Source organism: Ahaetulla prasina, chromosome 1 (assembly GCF_028640845.1).
Source record: "Ahaetulla prasina isolate Xishuangbanna chromosome 1, ASM2864084v1, whole genome shotgun sequence".
Taxonomy (NCBI): Eukaryota; Metazoa; Chordata; class Lepidosauria; order Squamata; family Colubridae; genus Ahaetulla; species Ahaetulla prasina.
This window is the reverse complement of record NC_080539.1, coordinates 123,028,105-123,054,599: the sequence shown is the minus strand read 5'-3', so window position 1 is coordinate 123,054,599 and position 26,495 is coordinate 123,028,105. Positions and strand designations below refer to the sequence as shown.

At 44.2% G+C, this 26,495-nt stretch overlaps 1 protein-coding gene across 1 annotated transcript in view; it reads right to left on the bottom strand.

Annotated features, from left to right (window-relative positions):
• Window positions 1–26,495, bottom strand: part of SIM1 (SIM bHLH transcription factor 1) — an 86,211-nt gene that overhangs the window by 35,176 nt on the left and 24,540 nt on the right. The window contains exons 2-8 of the mRNA XM_058174783.1: window positions 20,315–20,397; window positions 18,774–18,863; window positions 16,888–16,996; window positions 16,691–16,776; window positions 13,394–13,593; window positions 12,515–12,621; window positions 7,711–7,858 (exon numbers count right to left, since the gene is read on the bottom strand). Of these exons, the coding sequence (XP_058030766.1) occupies window positions 7,711–7,858; window positions 12,515–12,621; window positions 13,394–13,593; window positions 16,691–16,776; window positions 16,888–16,996; window positions 18,774–18,863; window positions 20,315–20,397 (823 nt within the window). The remainder of the gene's footprint in view (window positions 1–7,710; window positions 7,859–12,514; window positions 12,622–13,393; window positions 13,594–16,690; window positions 16,777–16,887; window positions 16,997–18,773; window positions 18,864–20,314; window positions 20,398–26,495) is intronic.

Below are 26,495 nucleotides of genomic sequence, written 5' to 3'. Positions count from 1 at the left end.
GCTCCCATGTAACATCGCTCCTGAGCAGACTGCACTGGCTACCTGTGGCCTTTCGGGTGCACTTTAAGGTTTTGGTTACTACCTTTAAAGTGCTCCATGGCTTAGGGCCTGGGTACTTACGGGACCGCCTGCTGTTACCTCATGCCTCCCACCGACCCGTGCGCTCTCACAGAGAAGGACTTCTCAGGGTGCTGTCCGCCAAGCAATGTCGGCTGGCAGCCCCCAGGGGAAGATCCTTCTCTGTGGGGGCTCCCACCCTCTGGAACGAACTTCCCCTGGGTTTACGCCAAATACCTGACCTTCGGACCTTCCGCCGCAAATTGAAAACACATCTATTTATTCGCGCGGGGCTGGCCTAAATTTTATTGGTTTTAAATTTATTACTAATTTTAAGGGGTTTTTAGTTTTATATATATTTTTAAAGTTTTTAGGCCAATTATATAATAAGTTTTTTAATTTGTATTTTAATTGTATATTTTTGTACCGTTTTGTTTTATCTTGGCTGTACACCTCCCTGAGTCCTTCGGGAGAAGGGCGGTATAAAAATTGAATTAATAATAATAATAATAATAATAATAATAATAATAATAATAATAATAATAATAATAATAATAATAATAATAATAATAATATAATAATTGAAAGGATTTGGGGTGTGAGAATGGTAGGAGGAGCTCTTTTAAAATATTGCAAAATCCAAATGTCAGGACTAGGTTGGAAGATCTGACTGAGGAAAGGACAATGTTACTGGACTCAGAATTAGTTACACAGTGTCCAAAAATGCCTATTAAAGTAATAAAAGAGAAGCAGGATAAATGCAAGTTCAACCTGAACTGGACAAACTCTGGCTTATCAATTATGTATGTCCCTAAATTTCGCATTCAGGATTCAAATTAACCTGATTTTACAAATTTTTAAACCATCTTTAAAAATCTGTCTCTGGGATAGACTGTTGTCATATCCATTGGGGTATACTCTATACTTATGTTCAATGCTATCCTTTTTCACTTAACTTTTTAAAAATGATTTATCATTTTTAACTGTACAATACCCAGAAGGTGTATAAATATCAATAAATAAATAGTCTCCAAATTCTATATTCTTTGCTCTCTGAGTCTTTTAGCTGCTGTTATTTATTTATTTTAATTGGACTTTCTACATCTTACATTGTGCATCTCTCCCTTAAGAAATTGATATTCTGTGATAGCTGCCTGTACTTGAGACCACTGACATTCTCATTTCGCCGTATTTCCAGGTTTCCGAGCATTTCATCAGCCGAGGGTCCAAGGTAGGGGTGGAGGGGTGGCGGTTGTCATTAAGGAAGATCTAGCGCCAAGGGAGGTCACTGTTCCTCAGATTGCCGGCTGTGAATCCCTCTATGTAAGGTGGGGCCATAGGAATCAGTTGGGCTTGTTGATCGCGTACCTGGCTCCTTGCTGCGTGACCACAGCCCTGCCCGAGCTGTTGGAGGTACTTGCCGCGGTGGCGGTTGAGACCCCCAGACTTATAGTCATGGGGGATTTCAACCTACCATCAGCCGGCTTGTTATCGACTGCAGCTCGGGAGTTCCAAGCTTCCATGATGGCCTTGGACCTGATTCGAGTAAATCATGGCCCTACACACATGGGGGGAGGCACGCTGGATCTGATTTATATCTCTGGACAGTGGCTAAATGATCTGGAGTTAGGTGATTTAGTGACAGAACCTATGTCATGGTCTGATCATTTTCTCCTTCGCCTAGACTTCCGGACCGCCACTCACCACCGCAGGGAGACGGAGCCTATATGTTGGTTCCGTCCCAGGCGCCTGATGGACCCTGAGAGGTTCCTGACGGAGCTTGGGCCATTCCCTGAGGATCTGGCCCGCGGCACGACCGAGGAACTAGTCGCGGCCTGGGAACAGGCCGCGGCTGGGGCCCTGGACCGTGTCGCGCCTTTGCGGCCTCTGACCCGGCGCAGATCTCGTCCGGCCCCTTGGTTCTCTGAGGGGCTGAGGGAGATGAAACGCCGGAGAAGACGCCTAGAGAGCACTTGGAGGTCCAGTCGTTCCGAAGCTGATCGGACACTAGTTAGGTCCTATTCTAGGACCTACCTGGTGGCAATGAGGGAGGCGAGGCGTTCCTACGCCTTCACCCTCATTGCGTCGGCAGATAACCGCCCGGCCGCCCTGTTTCGGGTGACCCGCTCCCTCCTTCATCAGGAGGTGCGGGATGACCCTTTGCAGGGACGTGCCGAGGAGTTTAGTGGTTATCTATACGATAAAATCGCTCAGCTCCGGGACGGTCTGGCCCGAAATTGGGATGATCCAAGCGAGGGAGAGGAGACACGTCTTGTTGAACCGGTTTGGGATGAGTTTGACCCTGTGGCTCCCGAGGACGTGGACAGGTTGTTGGGGAGGCTTCACGCCACGACATGTTTACTGGACCCGTGTCCTTCCTGGCTGGTACTGGCCACTCAGGAGGTGACACGAGGCTGGCTCCAGAGGATTATCAACGCTTCTTTGTTGGAAGGGGTTTTCCCTGCCGCCTTGAAAGAGGCGGTGGTGAGACCCCTCCTCAAGAAGCCCTCCCTGGACCCAGCTATTTTGGGTAACTATCGTCCAGTCTCCAACCTTCGCTTTGTTGCGAGGGTTGGAGGGAGAGGTGTGGCGACAGCTACCCCAATACCTGGATGAAGCCGTCTATCTAGACCCGTTCCAGTCCGGCTTTCGACCCGGATACAGCACGGAAACAGCTTTGGTCGCATTGGTGGATGATCTCTGGCGGGCCAGGGACAGGGGGTACTCCTCTGCCCTGGTCCTATTAGATCTCTCAGCGGCTTTTGATACCATCGACCATGGTATCCTGCTGCGCCGGTTGGGGGGATTGGGAGTGGGAGGCACCGTGTATCGGTGGTTCTCCTCCTATCTCTCCGACCGGTCGCAGACGGTGTTGACAGGGGGGCAGAGGTCGGCCGCGAAGTGCCTCACTTGTGGGGTCCCGCAGGGGTCGATTCTCTCGCCCCTGCTGTTCAACATCTATATGAAGCCGCTGGGTGAGATCATCAGTGGCTTCGGGGTGAGATACCAACAGTACGCTGATGACACCCAGCTGTACTTTTCCACCCCGGGCCACCCCAATGAAGTTGTTGAAGTGCTGTCCCGGTGTTTGGAAGCCGTACGGGTCTGGATGGGGAGAAACAGGCTCAAGCTTAATCCCTCCAAGACGGAGTGGCTGTGGATGCCGGCATCCCGATTCAGTCAACTGCAACCACGGTTGACTGTTGGAGGCGAGTTATTGGCCCCAAAGGATAGAGTGCGCAACTTAGGTGTCCTCCTGGATGACCGGCTGTCGTTTGAAGATCATTTGACGGCCGTCTCCAGGAGGGCCTTCCACCAGGTCCGCCTGGTTCGGCAGTTGCGCCCCTTCCTTGATCAGGATGCCTTGTGCACAGTCACTCACGTGCTCGTTACCTCTCGCTTGGATTATTGTAATGCTCTCTACATGGGGCTCCCCTTGAAGTGCACTCGGAGGCTTCAGTGAGTCCAGAATGCAGCTGCGCGGGTGATAGAGGGAGCTACGCGTAGCTCCCATGTAACACCGCTCCTGCGCAGACTGCACTGGCTACCTGTGGCCTTTCGAGTGCACTTTAAGGTGTTGGTTACGACCTTTAAAGCGCTCCATGGCTTAGGGCCTGGGTACTTACGGGACCGCCTGCTGTTACCACATGCCTCCCACCGACCCGTACGCTCTCACAGAGAGGGACTTCTCAGGGTGCCGTCCGCCAAACAATGTCGGCTGGCGGCCCCCAGAGGAAGGGCCTTCTCTGTGGGGGCTCCCACACTTTGGAACGAGCTTCCCCCAAGCTTACGTCAAATACCTGACCTTCGGACTTTCCGCCGCGAACTGAAGACATACCTTTTTATTCGCGCGGGGCTGGCCTAAATTTTAAATTTTATATTTTAAATTTTAAATTACATAAATTTTATTGGTTTTTTCTATTATAAATTTTCTATTAATTTTAAATGGGGTTTGGTTTTATAAATTTTAAGGTTCTAGGCTAATTATAATAAGTTTTTTAATTTTAAATTGTATATTGTGGTGTTTTGTATTTTATTGTTGCCTGTACACCGCCCTGAGTCCTTCGGGAGAAGGGCGGTATAAAAATCAAATAAATAAATAAATAAATAAATAAATTTTCAGTTAAAAGCATCAAAGAAACTCTGTGGTTTCTTCTCCAAATCCCCAAAACTTTAATCTTGGACTGTCTACTGTAGACCTCACCCAGTGGTGGGATTCATGTAATTTAACAACCGGTTCTCTGCCCTAATGATTTCTTTCAACAACCAGTTTGCCAAACTGCTCAGAAAATTAACAACCGGTTCTCCTGAAGTGGTGCAAACTGGCTGAATCCCACCACTGACCTCACCCCATTCTTAAGAGGTCTGTAAGGGGCGTGCATAAGTGCACCAGCGTGCCTACCGTCCCTGTCCTAATGTTTTCTTTTATTCATTTCCTTTTCATGTATTTATAATTATGTTTACACTTGTATCTGTCATAAAATACATGCTTGACGAAATAAATAAAATAAATAAATAATAACAATTTTAAAAGTAGGAAAGTTACAGAAGCTGATGATATCACAGGGTACAAACAAGCAAAGGAGCAGAAGTGTTTTGTGATATTGTCTGTTCTTTACTCCACTTCACATAAAAAATGAATCAAGACAAACAATATGGAAGATTAGCAAACATGATGGCTCTCTTTAAAAACACTATTAAACCTGTTATATGGAGATTATCAATAATCCAGGACATGGTTGTCCCAGAAGTGTTTCCCCCCCCCCTTCAAAAGGCAACTGGACTTCCTTGTTTTTTTCCTTGAAAACCTTTCACTTTTCATACAAGAAATTTCTTCAGCTCTGATTTCTGAAATCAGAAGCTCCTTGGATGAGAATCTTCAAGGAAAAAACAACAAAGTCCATTTGCCATTTGTAAAAAACTTCTTTGGGACTATTAAACCAGTTATTAAATTAACCCAAGAAAGGGAGGTAGGGAAAGGTTTGCATAAAAAATTAGAGCATATTTCCCCAATCTCTGCACTTTCCCATCTTTTCTCTAAGTGAGAAAAGGTGGGAAAGTGAAGGAAATCTACAAACTTTTATCTATTTTATTTATTAAAGTTGTATGCCTCCCTCCCCCCCATCTCTCAAACTTTACTAATTACATCCAGTTTCAGGTGCAACATTTCCTCTCCCACTAGTTGCTGACAGTCTTGCACAGACAGGCCCCAAGATCATGTCATGCTTTCTCAGTAAAACCTCACAGCCCTGGAATAGTTTTCTCCCAGATATTCGGACTGCCCCTTCTTATACAGCTTTTGATTAGCCATGAGAAATGTGGGACTTCCAGAACGAGAAGTTGAGAATGAGAAGGAAGATCATACAAAGGATAAGTATGCTGGGTTGAGTGCTCTCAGTTACTCTTTGATGGTAGGTAGGTAATCCTACCTACAGTGTATGGATTGTTGTAAAATGCACTGGCAGAATATCCCCATATGTAACTAAACTGAACAACACAATGACTTCCTATATGACTTTCTATAACAACCTATCTTGGCCCCAGTGGTGGGATTCAAGTAATTTAACAACTGGTTCTCTGCCCTAATGATTTCTTCCAACAACCAGTTTGCCAAACTGCTCTGAAAGTTAACAACCAGTTCTCCCGAAGTGGTGCGAACTGGCTGAATCCCACCACTGCTTGGCCCTAAGGTGACAGAAGATCCAGCACACAATATTTATGTGATAAGGTTGATCTGCTTAATCAATCTATATACTTCCGTCAGCGTCTACAAAGGCAGAGATTTCCTTGATTCTTGATGACTTTATGAAGATAACCATGTAGCTTTCTTAGCAGCAATAGCTACAGCTGTCTTCTAAAATAAATCTTTATATTTCCGGTTAGCATAAAGTCCTAGGGTAGTTAACTAACAACTTAAGGTTTCACATTTACGTTAAATACTAATACTAAATACTAACTGCCGAATTGTTTGGGGATCAGCCAAGGTCAGCTGAGTTTTAGTGACATGTTATAGCCAAGCCAGCATCTTTTTCAGACCCTGAAAAACTGTACAATTTTTCACAGTGTCCAGGCAACAAACCATTGAAAAGAAAATTTTAAAAGAAAATACCTATTATTATTTTTTTAAAAAACACCTAAATATCCATTTCTTCTTGAAATCTTATGCAAGAACATGGAGATCTATGAGATTTAGCTATCTTTTAAGGTCCAGGCTGTTTTTGTTTTTTCAATACATAACGTGGATTTTTAAATTGAGGTGCCAATGGTATCATAACTACCATGGTTCATATATTGCTAAATGTTCCTACTCTATCATCTCACTATCTGTCTTCATACACTAACCATCATGCATTCAAATAGAAATTAGAAAGGAAAATGGGACTCTAATGCATTCATTGTTCTTTAGCAACCAGGATCCATGGAATAAAAGAGGAAAAATAGCTATATCAGAGAGACTTTTGAGAGGGAGAATGAAAGACAGAAATTTGCATAAACCATGTTTTCCCCCAAATAAGACTTTTTTTGAACCCCGAAATAAGCACTTGGCCTTATTTTTGGGGAGGTCTTATTATTTTGGGGCACATGGAGCAAGACAGGGCTCCTCTTGTCGTCTTACCTGATTTCCAGCTCTGTCTCCCTAACCCTAACCAGAGGAAATGGTGGGGATCGGCTGCACATGTGGTTAAATATTTTCACAGAGGGCTTATTTTCAGAGGGGGGTGGTGCTCATTTTAGCGTATGTGCTCAAAAGCCCAATTGGACTTATTATCAGGAGATGTCTTATTTTCAGGGAAACAGGATAATTTCACATTCTCTCTGCAAGTACAGTTGTGCAGACATTCACTCCTAGCACTGCCTAAATTGTTAATTATGATAGGATATGGGGCATTTTCAACATTTTCAATGCTCTTTCCTTGCCCTGCAAGGAAATTGTTTTTCTTATGGGCTATTGTTTGCTAACTGAATCCCTTCTAGTCACCTCAACCTTTTCCCTACCCCTTTCCTCTCTCCATCTAATGCTCCATCCCTTTGAACAAGAAAGAAATCACAAAGCTTTGATAGATACTCTGGATAAAATTAAGAACTTCAAACTCCCAGGTTCTGACCCCCTGTTTCATAGAAAAAGAAAAACAGATGTCCTGTTTGTTAAGTATAAATAACTCCGTACTTTGAAACCTTTCTTTTACGCTACATTAGATTTTATTTAATGCAGGGTGCCCCTTCAGCTATAAGAAGGCAGAAAGTGAGCAAACATGAAGGGTGACAAAGCTCTAAATCTTGCTCCTTTCCCTCTAGGAGAACAGAAGAAGACAGGAAAGGAAAGCTTTCAGACAGATGAAAGAACTTCAGATATCCTGGCCAAACTCCTAGAAAGGGCGGTACCCATGAACTAAAAACTTCAGCCAAAGTGGATTTGGGTGGGAGGGGAGGATTGAAATATTGGTCTTTTTTTATGGCCCTACTTAAAGTGTTCCCATGACAGGCAAAGGAAAAGTAGCTCATTTTTTTTTTATGCAATCCAGCTCTGAAGCAACTGCCCCACCTGCACTTAATGCATTCCAAACCTGGATGTCTGGTATCTCCAGGCTTCTGCCAGCACTCAGGTGCCCCTCTTTTGAGAAGTACCATGGAGCTTCCAGAACATGGACTTACGTGAGCACATAGTTGACGCTGACGATGCAATGCGGCCGGGAAGACCGGCTGTTGTGAACGATGGTGGCGTAGCTCTGCACCCAGACCCAGCCACCTTGTTTGGCCAGGAAACGGTAATATTTAGTGGTGACTTGCCCTTTCACTAGCACTGAAAAAGAAAACAGTAGCATATTTAATTAAGGAAGGGATATCGCAGAGTCTGTTCTCTCAGGGCAGAAGACCAGCATATAGACCATGATACTCATAATGATTTATATCTTGTGGTTTTGTTTTTCTTCTCCAGGAGCTTGAGGAACATATTTTGTATTCCTTTCTACCAACTGACCAAATCTCCTAATGAGCTTCCATGATTTAAGGTGGGCTTGTACTTGAATCGACACAGTCCTAGTCAGTGGTGGTATTCAGCTGTTTCTACCGGACAAACCGGTAGTGGCTGCTGCAGGAGGCTCCACCCACCCACCCGGACATCATCACGTCCCATTTTTTACTCTCTGCACATGCGCAGAAGTCTCATTTGTGGACCAGTAGCAAAGATAAGTGAATACCATCCCTGGTCCTAGTCCTGACCCTCTAACATTGCATTGTAAAGGCTCCACTTTATCAATGCTTCGTTGACATTTTATTAATATTCTGGAAAGCTTGGAGACCTCCAGTTCAAACCAACTTTTGTTTGTATCAATCCCTTCAAAACCTTCTAGCCAACCAATCAATAACAGGCTTCATGAAAATAAAAACGTTATGGAAAGACCATCAATGCATTCTATACAGTACATAAGCTAATTTACTTTTCAAAAAGGAATTCTGCTTATCCCCACCTGTTTGTTTTCTACGTAGCCATGCCCTTCACTGTTGCTATCAGAGGGGTTCTGCAAAGTCAATTTGTTCCATGAAGAGCATAGTAACCATAAATGATTATTAACAATGTGATTCCATACATGACTGCTAAGAAGTAAACTGCAGTGAGTTCAATGAGACTCAATCTCGTATTTACAGAGTACCTGCCGCTCCTCAACTTGGTGCTTACCAATTTACTGGGAGTTGTAATCCAATACATCTGGAGGGCTCCAAATTGAAGAAACTAATATGTAGAAGACTACCTATAGTAGAAATCTATGCCTCAGAACTATGTATCAGAAATCTATGTTTCTGTGTAACAGAGGTAAATCCCAACAGATTGAGGGATTTTAGTTATCTAAAAGTTATTTATAGTTATCTAAAGTTATCTATAAAATTGCAGCACCAGACCAGATAATTATTCATCAATTACAAGATGATGTTTCAGAATGCAATTATGTAATGACAGTAACAGAAACAGCAGGCAATTTAAGTACTCAAAGAGCTATTTTTGCAAATACCTTTTGTTAATCAATACAATGGCTTCAGATTTTCTAGTGTCTACAGTATTAAATTGTCCTGGACAGTACTTGATTTTCTTTAGAAGGGAAGTTCAATGCAGCAGTTTCTGTAAGTAGATGATCCATTCTCTTCAGTAAATGGCCAGCATAATTCTCTATTTTACAGGGCATTAAATGTGTAATATAAATTCTTTCCTGGTCTCAATTTTACTTATAAAATGAAGCATTGAAATGAACCTGGTTTTGCAAGAGATTTGAAAGGACTAGAAAAAGAGCATTTTTCATGTCATTCTGAATCTTGTATACTTAAAAGATGGTTGAGGTACATGTATTATACATAGGACTTCAAAAATTAAAGGTATCACATATGCATAAAGCAAAAAAAAAAGGCTTCAGACTTTAAACTGCCTTGTTAATTCTAGATGGTATCTTAACTCTCATGCGATCACTTTTCCTACATGTGGCGTTGAAACATTAGAAGAGGTTTTACCTGCTGTTTTTCCACTTACAGTATGGCAGAAGACAAAAGACACAGAACTCAAGAAGGGGAATGGCAAACTATGGAAAGCAGTGAAGCAACTTTCTTTGGGAAAGTATATCCTAAACTAACCTGAAAAGCTATCCTAGACTCGTTTACCAGGGGTTTAAGGTAAAATCAATGGTATTATTCTATTGTGCATGTAGTTACAGTATAAAATAGATTTTAGTCATCGGAGTGAGTTGTAAGAAAGCAAGAATGACCAAAATCCAAAACCTCCCTTGATTTAAACAGTTCTGAATCAACAAGGATCTCGCTATAATAGCTCTTTTAAAATTGAGATGTTACTCCATAGAGGCCACTTTCAAATCAGTCTCATGCAGTATTCTCATGCATATCATAGAACATAGAACAGAGCAAAATCAGGGGCAGGGGAACATGCGTGTTTATTGCTTGCTGAAAATAAACTTTCTAAGAAGTGGAGCTGATTATTGCATTTCCTTAATAGGTCTCAGGTTCTTTGGAAAAACCTGTTAACAAATCCTCTTGGAACCATACTCTGTCCTGTCCCCCCCACTCCCTCCCTCCCTCCCTCTCCCTCCCTCTCTCCTTCCCTCCCTCTCTGTTTCTTGTAAAAGTAACCTTGAATATTAGTAAAACTTCATAAGCTTTCTCAAACTGGCATTTTTTAAAGATGAATTGGAATAGCAGATTTTCTTACCCACTAAGCATCACCTACCAATGAGATAAACAATAAAAAATTGCTTTCTTTAATATGTGTATGGGGTGGGGAGAAAGTTGGGTGAAAAGGTGATTTAAGTCACATAGCATGTTGCCCAACTAACAGGTTACAGGTGCAGAGGTATTCCTCATCTAGAAACCTGCCTATTGTACTGTTTTGGGACACAGTCCAGCATTCTTTTGAATATCAAAAACAAAACAAAAAACCAGAAAACCCAACCCTGCTGATAGATTGTAGATGTAGAGGATGGGTAGATGATGACGGGTAAGGAGCAACTAATAGCAAGCAAGCTCCATGTTTTACTTGTCAACTAAGTAAGCGAAAACAATGCTACTGATCCTCCACCGCCACCAGCAGTCATAAAAACAGTAAACTGTATGGCCATGCAACTCCCCCGCCCCGTCTTTCTAATTCAAATAATGCACCACATAATTAGCATTTCAAGCTATTGTCATTTTAAAAAGTGTGCCAGATCACGTCCATGGCAAAATAACAGTTGGCAAAAGATGGGAAACCCTACTTCAAAACCGGAATAGCTAAATATGATTTTAAGCTGCCTCAACTCTGAGCTGTAGACAAAGGTAATGTTACAAATATATGGTATATGAAAATGTTTACCAGACACTGCTTTCTTAGATTTAGGGGATATGAGAACGATTCCTCAGCAGCTTTCTGTAGCAATCAGTAGAATAATTTGTTTCTATCATTATTTATGTATTGACGGATTGATTGCTTTAGATCCCACCTTTATTATTACTATATAAACAACTCAAGATTGCAAGCATATCCAACACACCTTTCTCTTCCTATTTGCCTCACAACAACTCTGTGAGGTAATTTGGGCTGAGAGACAGCAATTGACCCAAAGTCATTAATCTGGATTTCGTGACTGTGGTGGGAGTAGAATTCATGGTCTCCCCTATCCACACATGGTGCCCTGTCCATCCTACAGTTTTACATACATACATACATACATACATACATACATACATACATACATACATACATACATACTGTATACATAGTGTTTATATGGTGGCGCAGTAGTGAGATGCAGAATTGCTGGTTAATTCTGCCAACTGCCAGCAGTTCAGTCCTGACCTGCTCAAGATTGACTCAGCCTTCCTTCCTTTTGAGGTCAGTAAAATAAGACCCAGATTGTTGGGGACCATATGCTGACAATATAAACCACTTAGAAAGGACTGTAAAGCACTATGAAGCAGTATGTAAGTCTAAGTGTTATTGCTATTGCTAGAAGTGTGTCTCATTGAATTCACTGAAGTTAATTCCCAAATAAAACATTAACTGTTTTTGTCATTGTTGTGATTGTTATTTCCCTACTGGTGAAATAACCTTCTAGAGTCACCCATTTGTGTCATAATAATAGACATGACAATAGGCTTTCTATTACTTCAAGAATAATGGATTGATTCTAAGAAGTCAGTACAAGTCATTATCCCAATGTTCACCGCGGATATAGCCAAATATAAAAATCGAAGCAAGCGGAAATCATAGTGTCTACTGCTAGTAATAGTACAGTACTAGGGAAATACTGCATGGAAAAGGTAATGTTAGGAATTTAGTAGTTGTGAGCCCAACAACACAATTCTTAGTAGATCAAGCAATTCTCCTTTAAGCAATAAATTCATTTCTTGTATAAAATATATTTAAAAGTTGATATTTTTCTTGCATCTCCAGCCTCTGCTGCCATGTGCTCAATGGATGGGAAAATGACAAGAGGATGTACTCTTGTGTAACATATTGAAAGCAGCAGTGGGACTTTAAAAACTGGTGATTTTTAAAGTCCCACTTCTTTATATGCGCATGCAACATCAAGAGGCAGATAAAAGGATGGGACTTTGCTCATGTGAGCTTGCTAACTTCTTGGCTTACTTGGCTTACTAACTTCTCCAAAGTGTGCCTGATTAGAACCATAGTAGTTATTGACCTTTGCAATCTATCTATCCCTTCCCCACCTTCTTCCCCTCCCTTTTTTCATCAACCTGTTGAAAAATATATCTTGATTTTGTTATCCATCTCTTTCCAACTCTGTGTTGAGACTGTCTTACTAGCAAAGGTGAGTTCAATTGCTCTTCTGCTTGGAAAAGTCCCAGCCAGTCAGCCCACTTTACTTTGGGAGTAAGTCCCTCTGAACTCAGTGTGACTTACTTCTGAGTAAACAGGGCTCAGCTGAGGGCTTCAAAGGCTCAAAGGGAAGAGGCTCCTTACGCAGGTGGTGAGCGCAGCGCAAATGGAAAGTGTCACAGCCATGGACATGGTGGTACAGTGTCTTCTCAATCAAGTCCTGAGGTTCATAACCCGTCAGCTCAGCTACCCTACCCAGAAAGAGAGAAAGGGAGAGAGAGAAGGACAGAGAATGAGATCGGCTTCTCGCATTGTGCCAAGCCAGATTTTTAATCATGGTTTGTTAATACCCCTCAATAAGCTTCAGCTTACCAGCAGACTAGATCAAAATCAAAGCAAACCAACCTTATTACTGTACAGATTGTCCTCGACATACAACAGTTCATTTAGTGACTGTGTGAAGTTACAATGGCACAGAAGAAAACCTGACTGATGACAGTTTTTCCCACTTATGACAGTTGCAGCATCCCCATGCTCACATAATTTTCATTCGGATGATTGACAACTGGCTCACATGAATGACATTTGCAGTGTCCCGGAGTCACGGGATTCTCCTTTTCCGACCTTCCGACAAGCAAAGTCAACGGGGACATCAGATTCACTTAACAACTCTGTTACTAATTTAAGGACTGCAGTGATTCAACAAATGTGGTGTAAAATGGGGCAAATCTCACTTAACAAATTTCTCACTTACCAACATAAATTTTGGGCTCATTTGTGGTCATATGTTGAGGACTACCTGTGTTAGAGTGAGATGGAAGCCCAAAAAGATTCAGAGAAGAGAAGGGCAACCAGCCACCTTATCTTATTTGGGCTATTGTTGGTCTAAAGCAGGGGTCTCAAACTCGCTGTTGTATCACAACTTTTTCCCCTTCGCTAAAACGGGGGTGAGGATGGTCAGCGCATGACACATCCAGCCCATGGATCGTGAGTTTGACAACCCTAAATCAAGTGATGATTTACCGTGAATCAAGGAAGATGAGCTTCATATCCAGGCTGGCCCGAAACATAAACATATTGCTGTGCAGCTTAATCTCAGTCACAGCACTGGGGGGTAAGGAGTGGCCCACTGCCACCAGTCCAACATTTTGGTAGCAGCCATCAAAAGGAGACATGTCCAAACTGTACTGGCGGATCTTTAGATAGCCGCTGCAATGAATCACCTGTCAGGGGCAAAGAGACAAGAGACAAAAAAAGTCATGTCAATGTGAGAAGGGTTCACATGACAAAGTGTGATCTCAGTAGGATCGCTCACCAGGTCTGTGGGTGATCCTACTGATCTACATAACAGCAAGTCCCCCTTACAGGTTTCTGCCATGGCAAATACTATGCAGAATACGGTGCATCAGGGCCCAATCACAGGGTTAACCAGGTTTTTCACGTGACAGGCACACTAGAATGACATGCATGTCTGAAGGGGGGGGGGATTCCAAAAGGAACATGGATGGTATCTCCTCCCCACACTTCGATGCTTCTCAGTGAGAGCACCCTGTGGTCCATTTTGTATCTTCTCATTGCTCCTCTCTTCACACATTTATTTATATTTCCAAAGAATCACCTTTAGTGCACCCTGAACGAAGTTAAATTATATTCACTACCAGCCTTCAGCTATATAGTAACAATCAAATAGCATGCACTCATGTTTCAGCAATCCTAATAATGAGCCTCAACAAGTATTATTTTACCCTCAAGCATGGAATAAAACAATTACTTCTAGTGATATTTTCAGCACAAAACCCCTATGCACACTGATTTTGATATAAATCCAACTATCCTATGGGATTTGTATATAGAATTGCAACCTTAAGCATTTTCCCTTTTTGTAAACCACAGCTTGCAACAAAGTCATCTAGCCATCATTATAGAAATTCATGGCGCTAATGATTTTATAGGGCATTTCCTCAGCAGCAATTTATAGCTCTTCTAAACATTACCCAGCTATTATTCTGGTGATATAAAACCTACTTTCTTTCCTTTCCTTCCTTAGATCAGCACAGTGATGGTTGGTGTGTGCTATAATTTGCTATTAATGTCTAATGAAGGAATGGCCCATAAGTTGCTGTAAATTACTAATGTGAACATAGCAGCTTTTAAGGTAGCTGCTTAACGTAGCCTTAGGAGCTACAGTGAATGTAACCTGTCTGGAGGGAATCTTTCCTGTTAGTGGAGAAAAGCATGTTAATATGCAAAAATTCAAGAGGATTACAGCTTTGTAACAGCTCAGTGGACTGCATGGGTTTTGAGACAGGCTATATTAATGGCTGGAGGGACAATATGGAACAAGAGGAGAGGTTCAGCTACATAAATAAAAACTTCCACAGAAGATTGGCACAGAACCAATCCCAAGAAATACTATAGACTCCCTTAGACAATTCAGTTATTTTCATTCAACAAGTAAATACACTAAGGCTTCTCTAAGCACTATCTTTTTTTTTCTTGGAAATAATTATTTTATAGGCTTTCTTTCAGATATGAATGAATGTCCTCCAATTAATGAGGCTTAGACAAAAACCTCTTCAGGAGTGTTTTTAAAACTCAGCCCTCAACCCTCTATGCCTCTGTTCAGACCCAAGCCCTGCCAGGTAATATAAAATTACTGACTACATAGGTTGTAGCCTTAAGTAAAATTCTAATTTTCAGTCTCCACTGAAAAAAATTTCCACTGACAACACAATATTCAGCCTTTAAAATTAACTGTCACTATCTGAACATGAATTCTTTAGGATCTCCCTACCAAATAAGAATCCTGGGAATTGGAGTGCACATCCAGTGATTTTTAGCATTCAAGCCTACAGCCATTCAGTGCATTGAGGGTTTCTCCATAACTGTAATGAAGAAGGCAAACTTGTTTTCTCTGTGCTGGGGATGTATAGATTTGCCTGAATTTAAGCTGAGTGAAATCACAGGGGCTTAAATGGATTTCAGGGGGCTTACTCCCAAGTATGCAGAGGATTGTTGCTTTACAAACTAATCCTATGCCTGTTTACTCAGTTATAAATTTCATAGTGTGGTGCTTCCTCCTAAACATGTGTGGGCAACATCTTTATCTTAATTAGCATGAAGTCTTGGAGGAAAAACCTCCTATCTGCAGGACAAGAATGTAGCCATTACCTGGACCAATAACTTATCCTCCAAAGCACCAGAAGGCAAGACAAGAAACAACAGATGGAAACTAGTCAAGGAGAGAAGCAACTTGGAATTCAGGAGAAACTTCCTAACATCATTCCACCACCCATCTCCTTCCACTTATGACTGTATGACTGTAACTTTGCTGCTTGTATCCTTAGGATTTATATTGATATTGTTTCCTGATTGCTTATTTGTACCCTATGAGTATCAATAAATGTTATACCTTATGATTCTTGATGAACATATCTTATCTTTTTATGTACACAGAGAGCATATGCACCAAGACAAATTCCTTGTGTGTCCAATCACACTTGGCCAATAAAAAATACTATTCTATTCTATTCTATTCTATTCTATTCTATTCTATTCTATTCTATTCTATTCTATTCTATTCTATTCCACTGAGAACTATTAACCAGTGAAATAGCTTGCCTTCAGAAGTTGTGGGTGCTTCATCATTGAAGGTTTTTAAGAAGAGACTGGACAGCTACTTGTCTGAAATGGTGTAGGGTCTTCCTGCTTGAGCAGTGGGTTGGACTAGAAAACCTCCAAGATTCCTTTCAGTTCTATTCTGATTGATTGAACTTCAAGATGTCAAAGGGAAACTGCTCCAATCCGGCCCTTTCCAGATAGGCTGGGATGGCAACTTTCAGAGCTGCCAGATTCCAATGGCAGGGATATGCTGTTTCAAAGCTAATGGAGAGCACCAAATTGGGCAAGCCGGGGATACTTGGAGTTAGTAGCATACTAGTACTGACAATGTCTATGGAAATTCTCATCAACCAGGTCATGGTTGTCCAAAAGGTGCTTTTTCAAGAGGCAACTGGACTTTCTGGTTTTTCTTTGAAGACATTTCGCTTCTCAGAGTTGAAGAAGCTTCTTGGATGAGAAGCGAAACGTCTTCAAAGAAAAACCAGAAAGCCTCTTGAAAAAGCACTCTTAGGATAGCACCGCTGATGTTATCTAGTTTGGGTAATGAAACGTCTGCAAGAAAACCACCAAGCTCAAAGAGCATCAAGGACCCCATCACTTGGAGTTTTTGAAGGCGCCTTTATATTTTCACCTTCAAGCCAGCAGGGGCTCCAGCAGTTCTCAGATTGGCCACCAGTTGGCGCTCGCCCCACTACCTACCTTGTAGCCTCCACAGGTGAGGCCCGCGTTCCTCTTGGCCAAGACGCATTTCATCCGGAGGAAAAAGGAGCGCTCAATCTCGTACTCTGCGAGGCAAAGGAGCACAATGCGCATGTCAGCTGCTCGCTCGCTCGCTCTACCCCATCGCCGCCTTACCCTTCCTCGCCCCTCCCGCTCGCCTTCCCCGAGCGTCCTACCCTGAACGAAGTGGGAATGGTAGGGTTGATGAGCGGTGAGGACGGCGGTCATCTCGTCGTGATCGGCCGGGTGGATGTATTCGTAAATGCTGTTGCCGGTCAGCTCTACCTGAAAGAAAGGAAGCGGAGCGTGGGGAGAAGAGCGCTGCTGCGTTTTGCGGCAGGGCTGCCGGTTCGGACCAGTTTAGCCACCTGGGTCCGAGGCTGGGGGAAGAGGCTTAAGACCGGGAACCACCCGAGGGAAGACCCCGATCCACACAATTAATGGCCCAACGGGTTCCATTCACTCAAACACTGGATTCGCACATGCTCTGGTTAGGATTTAACTCTACAGGTACTCCTCGATTTACAACAGGTCATTTGGTGACTGTTCAAAGTTCCAAGGGCGCTGAAAAAAGTGACTTATGACTGTTTTCCACACTTGGGGACCATTTCAGCATCCCCATGGTCAAAATCCAGATGCTTGGCAACTGACTCATATTTATGATGGTTGCAGTGTCCTTGGTCACTTGATCACCTTATGTGAGCAGAGATGACAAGCAAAAGTCAATGGGGAAGCCAGATTCACTTAACTGTGTCATTAATTTAACACTCGCAGTGATTCACTTCACAACTGTGTCAAGAGAGGTTGTTGAATGGGGCAAAACTCACTTAACAACTTAAATTTTGGGCTCAGTTGTAGTTGTAAGTAGAGAACTACCTTTGTGAACTCAGGTCTTGTGAATCTGTGGTGTGTGTGAATACAGTGAATGGCCATTAGGCTTTTGTTTGCCTTGCCTGCAGAGATAGGCAACTATGTTAGCAAGCTAACCAACATTCAACAACTTCTGGCCCTCCAGGCCACGATCTTCATCTTGTTTTGAGGGATGGTGGCATGGAGGGTCCCTCATCGTGAAGGGTCAGAGGCTAGAGAAAGCTGCCCTAGGCTGAAGGTTTTGGATGGAACCTTAAATGGGAATTTATCCCAGGGTAAGCCATTAAATTAAATGGCTAATCTTGACATTCCTCTGCTTGGGGGAGGGGGAGTACTCTTTCACCTAAGGCAAGCAGGTCAAGACAAGGCTGGGCCAAAAGACTGTTCCCCAGATCAGGTTTTCTATGTGGAGATAATCTGGTGGAGCCAGAGGGTCCCTGAGTTCTAGTCTAGTTTTACTGCAAGCCAGTGGGACTTGAGAAGGCAGCGTGACCAGAATAGCACCACTGTTGAAGCTGCACTTTAAGGATGTTTAATCAAAACCAGCAAATCCCAACCTTGAAGTTTCAATTCTCTATATTTCCCTGGAATATCATGTCCGTTACCACTGACTCCAAGGCAGCTTCCAGATTGGAGCAGATTGTTAGGGCAGCACAGCGAAAGAGACTAATGTTGGAAATTGAGGCATAATAATTTCGATCCCCGCCTGCTTTATTCCATAGAGGTCCCACCCCAAATGGCAGCTTATCCCTATTGCTCTCGGTGTTCTTCTGATCACTGTGAGAAGACCTGAAGTCAACCTTGACGGCCTCACTCCATTGGAGTCCCGCTTCAATCGGATTTGAAAACAGGTTCTTTATTTGGAACCAGATGGATTCGAGGCACTCAAAAAAACGCAGTATCCTAGGAAAGACTTTTAGAAGTCACCTCCACTGAACTAAAGGGGTGGACAGAAATTATTCTCTCTCTTTAGAATACCGAAGGGCCATGTTTTTAATGGGGGTCCCACCCAGGGATCCGCAGGTTGGATTTCAGATTGATTTGACCTGCTAAATGTTGAATATGCAGCATTTAAAAGAAGAAGAAAAAAGGACGAACTCCAAAACCCTGTCTAACCTAACTTTGAACGCTGCAAAAAAAAAAAAATTGGTGGCCTCTGTTGAGGTCGATTCCATTGGGATCATTAACGTACCTGCGATAAACCCAAGTGCACCGAGGCGGTCTCCGAAATATACATGATCTTGCCATCCGGGGCTACCACAAAAATGAAACCGTCCAAAGTCTGAAAGAAAGAGAGAGCAAAGAGCGATCAACTTTCTCCTACCGGGTAAAGTCCTTCTCCTGGGCCTTGTTAACAAGAAGTGGAAAAATGCAGGCTCCACTTTTGACCATTTCCTGCCTGGCGATTTAAGCCTTTATCGCCCCGCCCCCCGCCATCTGTGTGAACATATAAAAGCTGTCTATCTCAAAGCTGCTTTTTCAAGAGGCAACTGGACTTCCTCTTGTTTCTTTCTATATTCCTCATGTCTTCTTGTCCCAGCAGTGGCTGGATGGCGCTAAAAATTGCAAACATGGAAGGACTTTGGAGTGGTTAAAGCCATTAGTCTAGACTAGAGACCGGGAGACTGTGAGTTCTAGTCCTGCCTAAGGCACAAAGCCAGCTGGGTAACCTCGAGTTATTCACTTCCTCTCAGCCCTAAGAAGGGGTGGGGGCAAGGGCAAAGCACTTCTGAAAACCTTGCCAAGACGATCTTTCCCGGCGATCTCTGAGAATCGGACAGGACTGAACCCGGAGAGCGAGCGAGGGAGCCAGCAAGAGAAAATGTAGTAAGCCGCATAACAGAAATGAGACTTGCTTTAGAGCAAGGACGGTTGGGTGGCGTATAAAACGAAGGACATCCAAAGAAGAGGCTGCGGAAAGGGTTCGTTCTAGGATAGCGCAAGTGACGCACCTTCTCCTTGCCAAGCCAAATCCTAACCACCTAGGCGGCAGCTGTAGCCCTCAACTTCCGAGGAAGAGGGCTGTAATGTTACGCTTTAGTCTTAAGAAGCCTAGCTCTCCTTCTGTCTCAATGGACCACGGCTTCCACCATTCCCTATCCCAGCATCATCATGCATGGAATGGTCAAGAGTAGAGTCCAAAATATATGGAACGCATCAAACTGACGGTAAACAAGGTTCATGGGAGTAAGATGGGTTTTTCCCTCTCTTTTAACAATTAAATGTATATTCCACCTTTCTTTCTATCTAAGATTCTTATCCAATCAGACAATGCAAAAAAATAAAATATGCCTTTGGATATTATATCTTCCATGCACCCATCTTAATAACTAACCCTTGGTCTATGAATCTTCCATTTCTCGGGAGTTTCTGAAATCCCTGTATATTTCTTCCGAAGCCCTGATGATGTTGGAACGTAAGCACGTTTTATAAAACGCATAACAATTATTTATTTACACCACGATAGGAGTTCCGCCGAGCCGGAGCTGTTTTGTCACCGGATGCTCTCAGGTTCAGAAAAGCCACAGTGGTAGGGAATGATGGGAGTTGAAGCCAACACGGTTGGAAATGTATTGCAACTTCCGCTTACACGAGGCCACCTGAAACATTACGGGGCCTCCAGCTCAAGTCACTGCTCCTTCGGTGGTAAAAATCTGTCCTTCAGGCCTTGTCCTGAAGCCTGGCAAGAAAGACCTGCCCGCCCCCCGCCCCGCCCCCGCCCCGTATTCCTACCTGAAGCAGGTGGGACCCCAGCTCGCGACCAACGTTGTCCAGAGTGCTGGTTCGACTTGAGTGGCCCCAGGCCTCCCCGAGTCCTGTTGAGACAAAACGCGTGAGAAAGAGAGGGAGGGAAAGAGGGAGAGAGAGAAACGGAGAGGGAGGGGGGGAGAGAGAGAGAAACGAAGAGAGAGGAGGGGAGGGAGAGAAACGGAGAGAGAGAAACGGAGGGAGGGAGGGAGAGAGGAAGAGAGAGGGAGAGAGGGAGGGAGAAAAACAGAAAGGGAGGGAGGGAGAGAAACGGAGAGAGAAATGGAGAGAGAGAGAGAGGAACGAAGAGAGAAGAACAGAGAGGGAGAGAGAGGGAGAGAGAAACGGAGGGGGGAGAGAAAAACGAAGAGGGGGAGGGAGAGAGAAACGGGGGGAGGGAGAGAAATGGAGGGTGAGAGAGGGAGAGGGAGTGGGAGGGAGAAAAATAGAAAGGGAGGGAGAGAGAGAGAGAGAAACGGAGAGAGAAATGGAGAGAGAGGAACGGAGAGAGAGGAACAGAGAGGGAGAGAGAGAGGAACAGAGAGGAAGAGAGAGAGGGAGAGAGAGGGAGAGAGAAACGGAGGGGGGAGAGAGAGAGAAACGAGAGGGAGGAGGGAGAGAAACGGAGAGAGAGAAACGGAGGGAGAGAAACGAAGAGGGGAGGGAGAGAGAAACGGGGAGGAGAGAAATGGAGGAGAGAGGAGAGGAGAGGGAGAGGGAGGGAGAAAAATAGAAAGGGAGGGAGAGAGAGAGAGAAACGGAGAGAGAAATGGAGAGAGAGGAACGGAGAGAGAGGAACAGAGAGGGAGAGAGAGAGGAACAGAGAGGGAGAGAGAGAGGAACAGAGAGGGAGAGAGAGAGGGAGAGAGAGGGAGAGAGAAACGGAGGGGGGAGAGAAACGGAGAGAGAGAAAGGGAGGGAGAGAGGGAGAAATGGAAAGAGGGAGGGAGGGAGGGAGAAAAACAGAGAGGGAGGGAGGGAGAGAAACGGAGAGAGAGGGAAGGAGAAAGGGAGAGAGAGAGAGAGGAACGGAGAGAGAGGAACAGAGAGGGAGGGAGAGAGAGAGGGAGGGAGGGAGAAACGAAGATGGAGTCCGAAGTTGTTCTCTGCCTTTGACGCACCCTAAACATCAAGGGCTGGACTAGCAGGGAAGGGAATCGCGAGAATGCTATCGGCATTTTTCTAGGGACTGTATTTTACGGCTCAAAGAACAAAAAAACTGTGTAGCATCAATCCTCTGCTCTTCTCTCTCTCTCACACACACACACCCTCCCTCCCTCCCTCCCTCTCTCTTTTGCATCACCTCTTCCCACCGCCCAATACACACACACACACACCAGTACTACTTAGCGTATCTTTGTGGTATTCCTCTCTCAGGATTGGCCCGAATATCTGAGGAGACCAGGAATCCTCTACAACCGATGCGCTTTCGCCTTCTAGGTGTCACAGGTCTCCTGGTCGTCGTAATTTATGAGACTGTTTCTTAAATTAACGGAACCGGAATAATCCAATAGACAACTTCCATCGTCCACAGACAGAACTGGGAGCATTTCCGACGAGTGCCATCCTCTTAAACTGCAATCCTTCCATCTCCTCAATCTACAAAAGAGCAGGTAGTAGTCCCATCCGCTACTTTGAAATTGAAGCGGTTCTGTACCGTTTGCTCAATAAACCCAGGATCCAAGAGTGATTTCCCTCCAAAGACTAGAATTAATTAATATTTCAAAGAATCGAAACACAGCGACTTGGCCATTTGAGCCCTGGCTTATCTCGAACCAAATCCTTGGGCCTCCCAAAATTAGGATGGCCGAAACTGTAGCAAACAAGCCGTGGCGACCCGAAGACCTTGCAAGCACCACTTGGTCCGCAAGTCTTCAGTTTAGAAGCGAAGGAAGTCTAACCGTAACAAATCCCCAGCTTTCGCGTTCAAACTCGGGGGAAATCGGCCTCCCAGAGGCTAATAATACTTTCGTCGATTAGTGATGGCGGAGCAATAAACAATAAGATGCTAACAGTAAGAAAAGGCACTTTTTAAAATCTTCCTCTTGTCCCGTTACTTGACAGAACTTTATGGGGGGGGGGCGACTTCTCCGCTGAGTGAAGTTCCTGGGGAATTCGCGAATAGTTAAGGAGGAGGCCGGGTGTCATTACTTTCTTCTGGGGAAAACTAATGACTAGTGGGATCCACACCTGAGATTCTACCGTCATTAGTCCCACCTTGTTCAGTTTTTATGTCCAGCCAGGAGAGGCTTGGTAAGCCACCCAGCCCGGTAAACGCAGCGCTGATTCCTTGTTTCTAAAACTTCGAAGAGCTGTCCAGCGATCTCCTTAAGTAACACCTTTGATTCCATCGTTTTTGCTTCAGATTCTAAGGCGGTTCTCTCGGCTCCAAGAAAAATAATTCTTCCACTCTAACATCCCCCACCCCGCGACAGATACGCAAGATAGTCTTTCCTATACAATCGTGCCCTCTCTCTCTCTCTCTCTCTCTCTCTCACTCACACACACATACACTATTTTTTAGTTTCCTTCGTGAGCTGCCAGCAGAAGAGCGTCACCTCTCAACAAAGCCTTTGGTTCCGTTCCCACAGTTCAGCCCAACCTCCTTTCAGCGGGGTCCTTGTGTTGTGCGAACCCTACGGAATTAGCATTTGTTTGATCTTGGCCTAGGGCCACCTAAGAATCCACGGTGACACACACACACACAGCCTTGGTGCTATGGTTATCAAGCTTTGTGGCCTTGGAACCCCCTAAAATGGTCAATGGTTTTTGTCTTAACCTCTTTCCGTGAATCAAATCGGTTATTTCACTAGAGTTACACTAGAGTGGGGCAAGCCATAAAAAGACTTCTTTTTTTTACAATTGTTTTCAATCTGTATATAGGTGGTGCAAAAACTCGGCCAACATTTTTAAGAACTATTCCATCTGCAGGAACGAAATCCAGAAAGACATTTGCCTGACCCGTGAGGGTGGAGAATTGGAGAGGCTCATCAGGATAGCAAGTTCCCCAGCTCCACCCCACCCAATACAAGGAAAGGGAGTTCCTTTGGTGTAAGGGATGAGACACCAGGCTAGTAACCAGGAGACGGTGAGTTCTAGTCCAGCTTCAGGTGCAAAGTCAGTTAGGTGACCTTGGTCCAGTCACTCTCCCTGAATTCGAGGAAGCAGGTAATGGCAGAACAGAGGACCTGTCAATCAATTAAAAAGAAAGAGGACCCTTTATGTTTATACCCGTTCCCTTCTCTCTCAAATAATTCACAAACAAAATTGGCTCTTGCGATAGCCACAGCCAGATCAGTCAGACGCCCTTCTGTGGCATCGGCCCCTTCTCGTAGTCTCGTTTCTTCGCCCTTGTAGAGAGAAGGCGGGGTGTGAAACCAAAAAAAATGGCGTTTTGTGCGATGCCTTTTCCACTGACCGACTTTAACCGAGGGACTTGGACGCAACACGACCTAAATGTGACTGACTCCGAACGAAGCCACTTCAGTCAACAAGACAGTTGTTTCCCAAAGAAAAGAGGACTAATTTTACTACTAGGGGACAAGGGCAAAGGTAGAAAGGGATGGAGGAAATGGCTATGTTTCGTGAACATCGCGGGGAAGAGGGAGTTTAAAAACCAGGGGAGCCTAGGACGGGCCTGGACAAGGAGCCGGCAATCCCGATTCGCCACGCCTCCTTTCCCTGCCTCTCCCTCCTCCTCCTCCAATCGGCGTCTCGCCTTCATTTTCTTTTGACAGCAGCGCCACGCTTTCCGGACTCGCACACAAGATCTGCGCTTTCCCTTCTTGCCGACGCAACTCCATCTCTGTGGGGCTGGGCAAAGGCCGGGCATCCTTACCAGCTGCTACCGTCTGTTCCTTCTTCTTCTCCTCACCCATTTACGGCATCTCCACCGTTAGTGGCTTACTCTGAGATTCTGAAGTCTAAAATATGGGTGTTTAAAATACTGGTCTGGCGTTGTCTCGCTGTTCATAAAGATATAGGAAAGGCTGCACCTTGGAAAATACGTTGTAAGCCGCCCAGAGTCCTTGGATGGGAGGCAAACAAATTTTATACATACATACATACATAATTTCCGAAACATATCAATTCTGTGTTTAACTTTCTCCTCCACTTTGCATACCTTTTACTTAAGGGTGTCAGCAAAAAAGGTTAAAAAAAGCATGTGAATGAAACTGCCTGTTTTTTAAAAAAAAATATGTATTACTTATCAACTTTGTTCTGAATGTTGCAGTCACCTCTTGACTTTTTTAAATCCATACTTGGTGAATATTCCTGTTTCTAAATGTCTATGGAGGTTCTCGGCCATCTAGGTCAAGATTGTCCCAAAGGTGCTTTTTCAAGAGGCAACTGGACTTACTTTAGCTTCAGAGCTGAAGAAGCTTCTTGGATGAGAAGCGAAATGCCTTCAAACAAAAACCAGAAAGTCCAGTTGCCTCTTGAAAGAGCAACTTTGGAACGTCTGTTTGTACTCTTCCATCCACTTTCTCAAGTATCAATGTGAGATGAATTTGCCCTTCAGAACAGCCTAGTCTGCAATCCTGTCCATCCCAATGAACTTCGATCTGAGGTATCTTACAGACCCACTAGCAAGTAAGTTTCAGTTTGCAATCCTGCATCCATTTTCCTGACAGTCACTGCAACTCAGTTCTAAGTAAGCATGGACAGAATTCTGCTCTTCACCCCATGATTATTATCTAGACATCCCAATAGATGATCATCAACTTAGGGAATAAATGTTTTAAAACATTTATTGTGCAATCAAGGCTTCTTAAACCAATTATGCTTTTTTTAAATGGCCTCCCAAAGCTGATGTTAGATCCTACTTAGAACTTGCTAAAGCCTAGAAAGAAAGTCCAGCAGCAACTTTGTTTCTGACCATTTCTGGATGATGTTGCCACTGGGTTGATTCATCCTCCTTTCCCCCAGAAAAAAGCCTTGAAACAGCAGAAAATAAATTAAGAACAGACCTAAAAACAATGGGTACATTTTCTGACTTGACATATGCCAGATAGGAAAGCAGGATGAATCACTGAAGTACTAGATGTCCAACAGCATTTTCCATTTTATTTATTTATTATTTACATTTCTATACCGCCCTTCTCCGAAGACTCAGGGCGGTTTACAGCCAAGTTAAAAAGACATATACAAAAATTAAAACACAATATTTGAAATTTAAAAATCTGAAACCATAAGGCCGAATATTAAAATAACAAGAAATAAAACCACTCAATTAAAAATTACTCTTAGGCCAACCCTGCTCGTTGAAACAAAAAAGTCTTGAGCTCGCGCTTAAAGGCCCGGAGGTCGGGAAGAAGGCGTAGCCCCAGAGGCAGTTCGTTCCATAGGGTAGGTGCCCCAACAGAGAAGGCTCTTCCCCTGGGGGCCGCCAGCCGACATTGTTTAGCTGACGGCACCCCGAGGAGACCCTCCCTGTGGGAGCGCACAGGTCGATGGGAGGCTATTGGCGGCAGTAGGCGGTCCCGTAAGTAACCTGGTCCTATGCCATGGAGCGCTTTAAAGGTGATCACCAACACCTTGAATTGCACGTGGAAGACCACCGGCAACCAGTGCAGCTTGCGTAGGAGAGGTGTTATATGGAAGCTCCGAGACGCTCCCTCTATCCCCTGCGCAGCCGCATTCTGTACCAGTTGAAGTCTCCCGGTGCTCTTCAAGGGGAGCCCCATGTAGAGAGCATTGCAGTAATCCAGGCGGGAGGTAACGAGGGCATGAGTGACCGTGCATAACGAATCCCGGTCCAGGAAGGGATGCAGTTGGCGGATCAGGCGAACCTGATAAAAAGCTCCCCTGGCAACGGCCGTCAAGTGTTCTTCCAACGACAGCAAGGAAGGACAGGTTGACATACTGGTTGAACTATTGACCAGAGGCCCCCTGAGCCATAAAGCATTGTGGGGGATTCGAGACACTCACTTTAGCTCAGCCTCACCTATCTCACAGGATTGGTGTGAAAAAGGCTAACTGTTCTGTCCCCTGCCCCCCGCTGGGGGGGGGGGCGCAGACACAACACTAACATAGAACTGAAGGGCAAGGTGTGTTACTTTGGGTTCCTTAGAAATAAGGCATGAATGTAAGAAACCAAGATTTGAGAGTTTCCTTCCATACTTGCCCTTAACCACAGTATGGACATGCCTTGTCCACTCTCTTT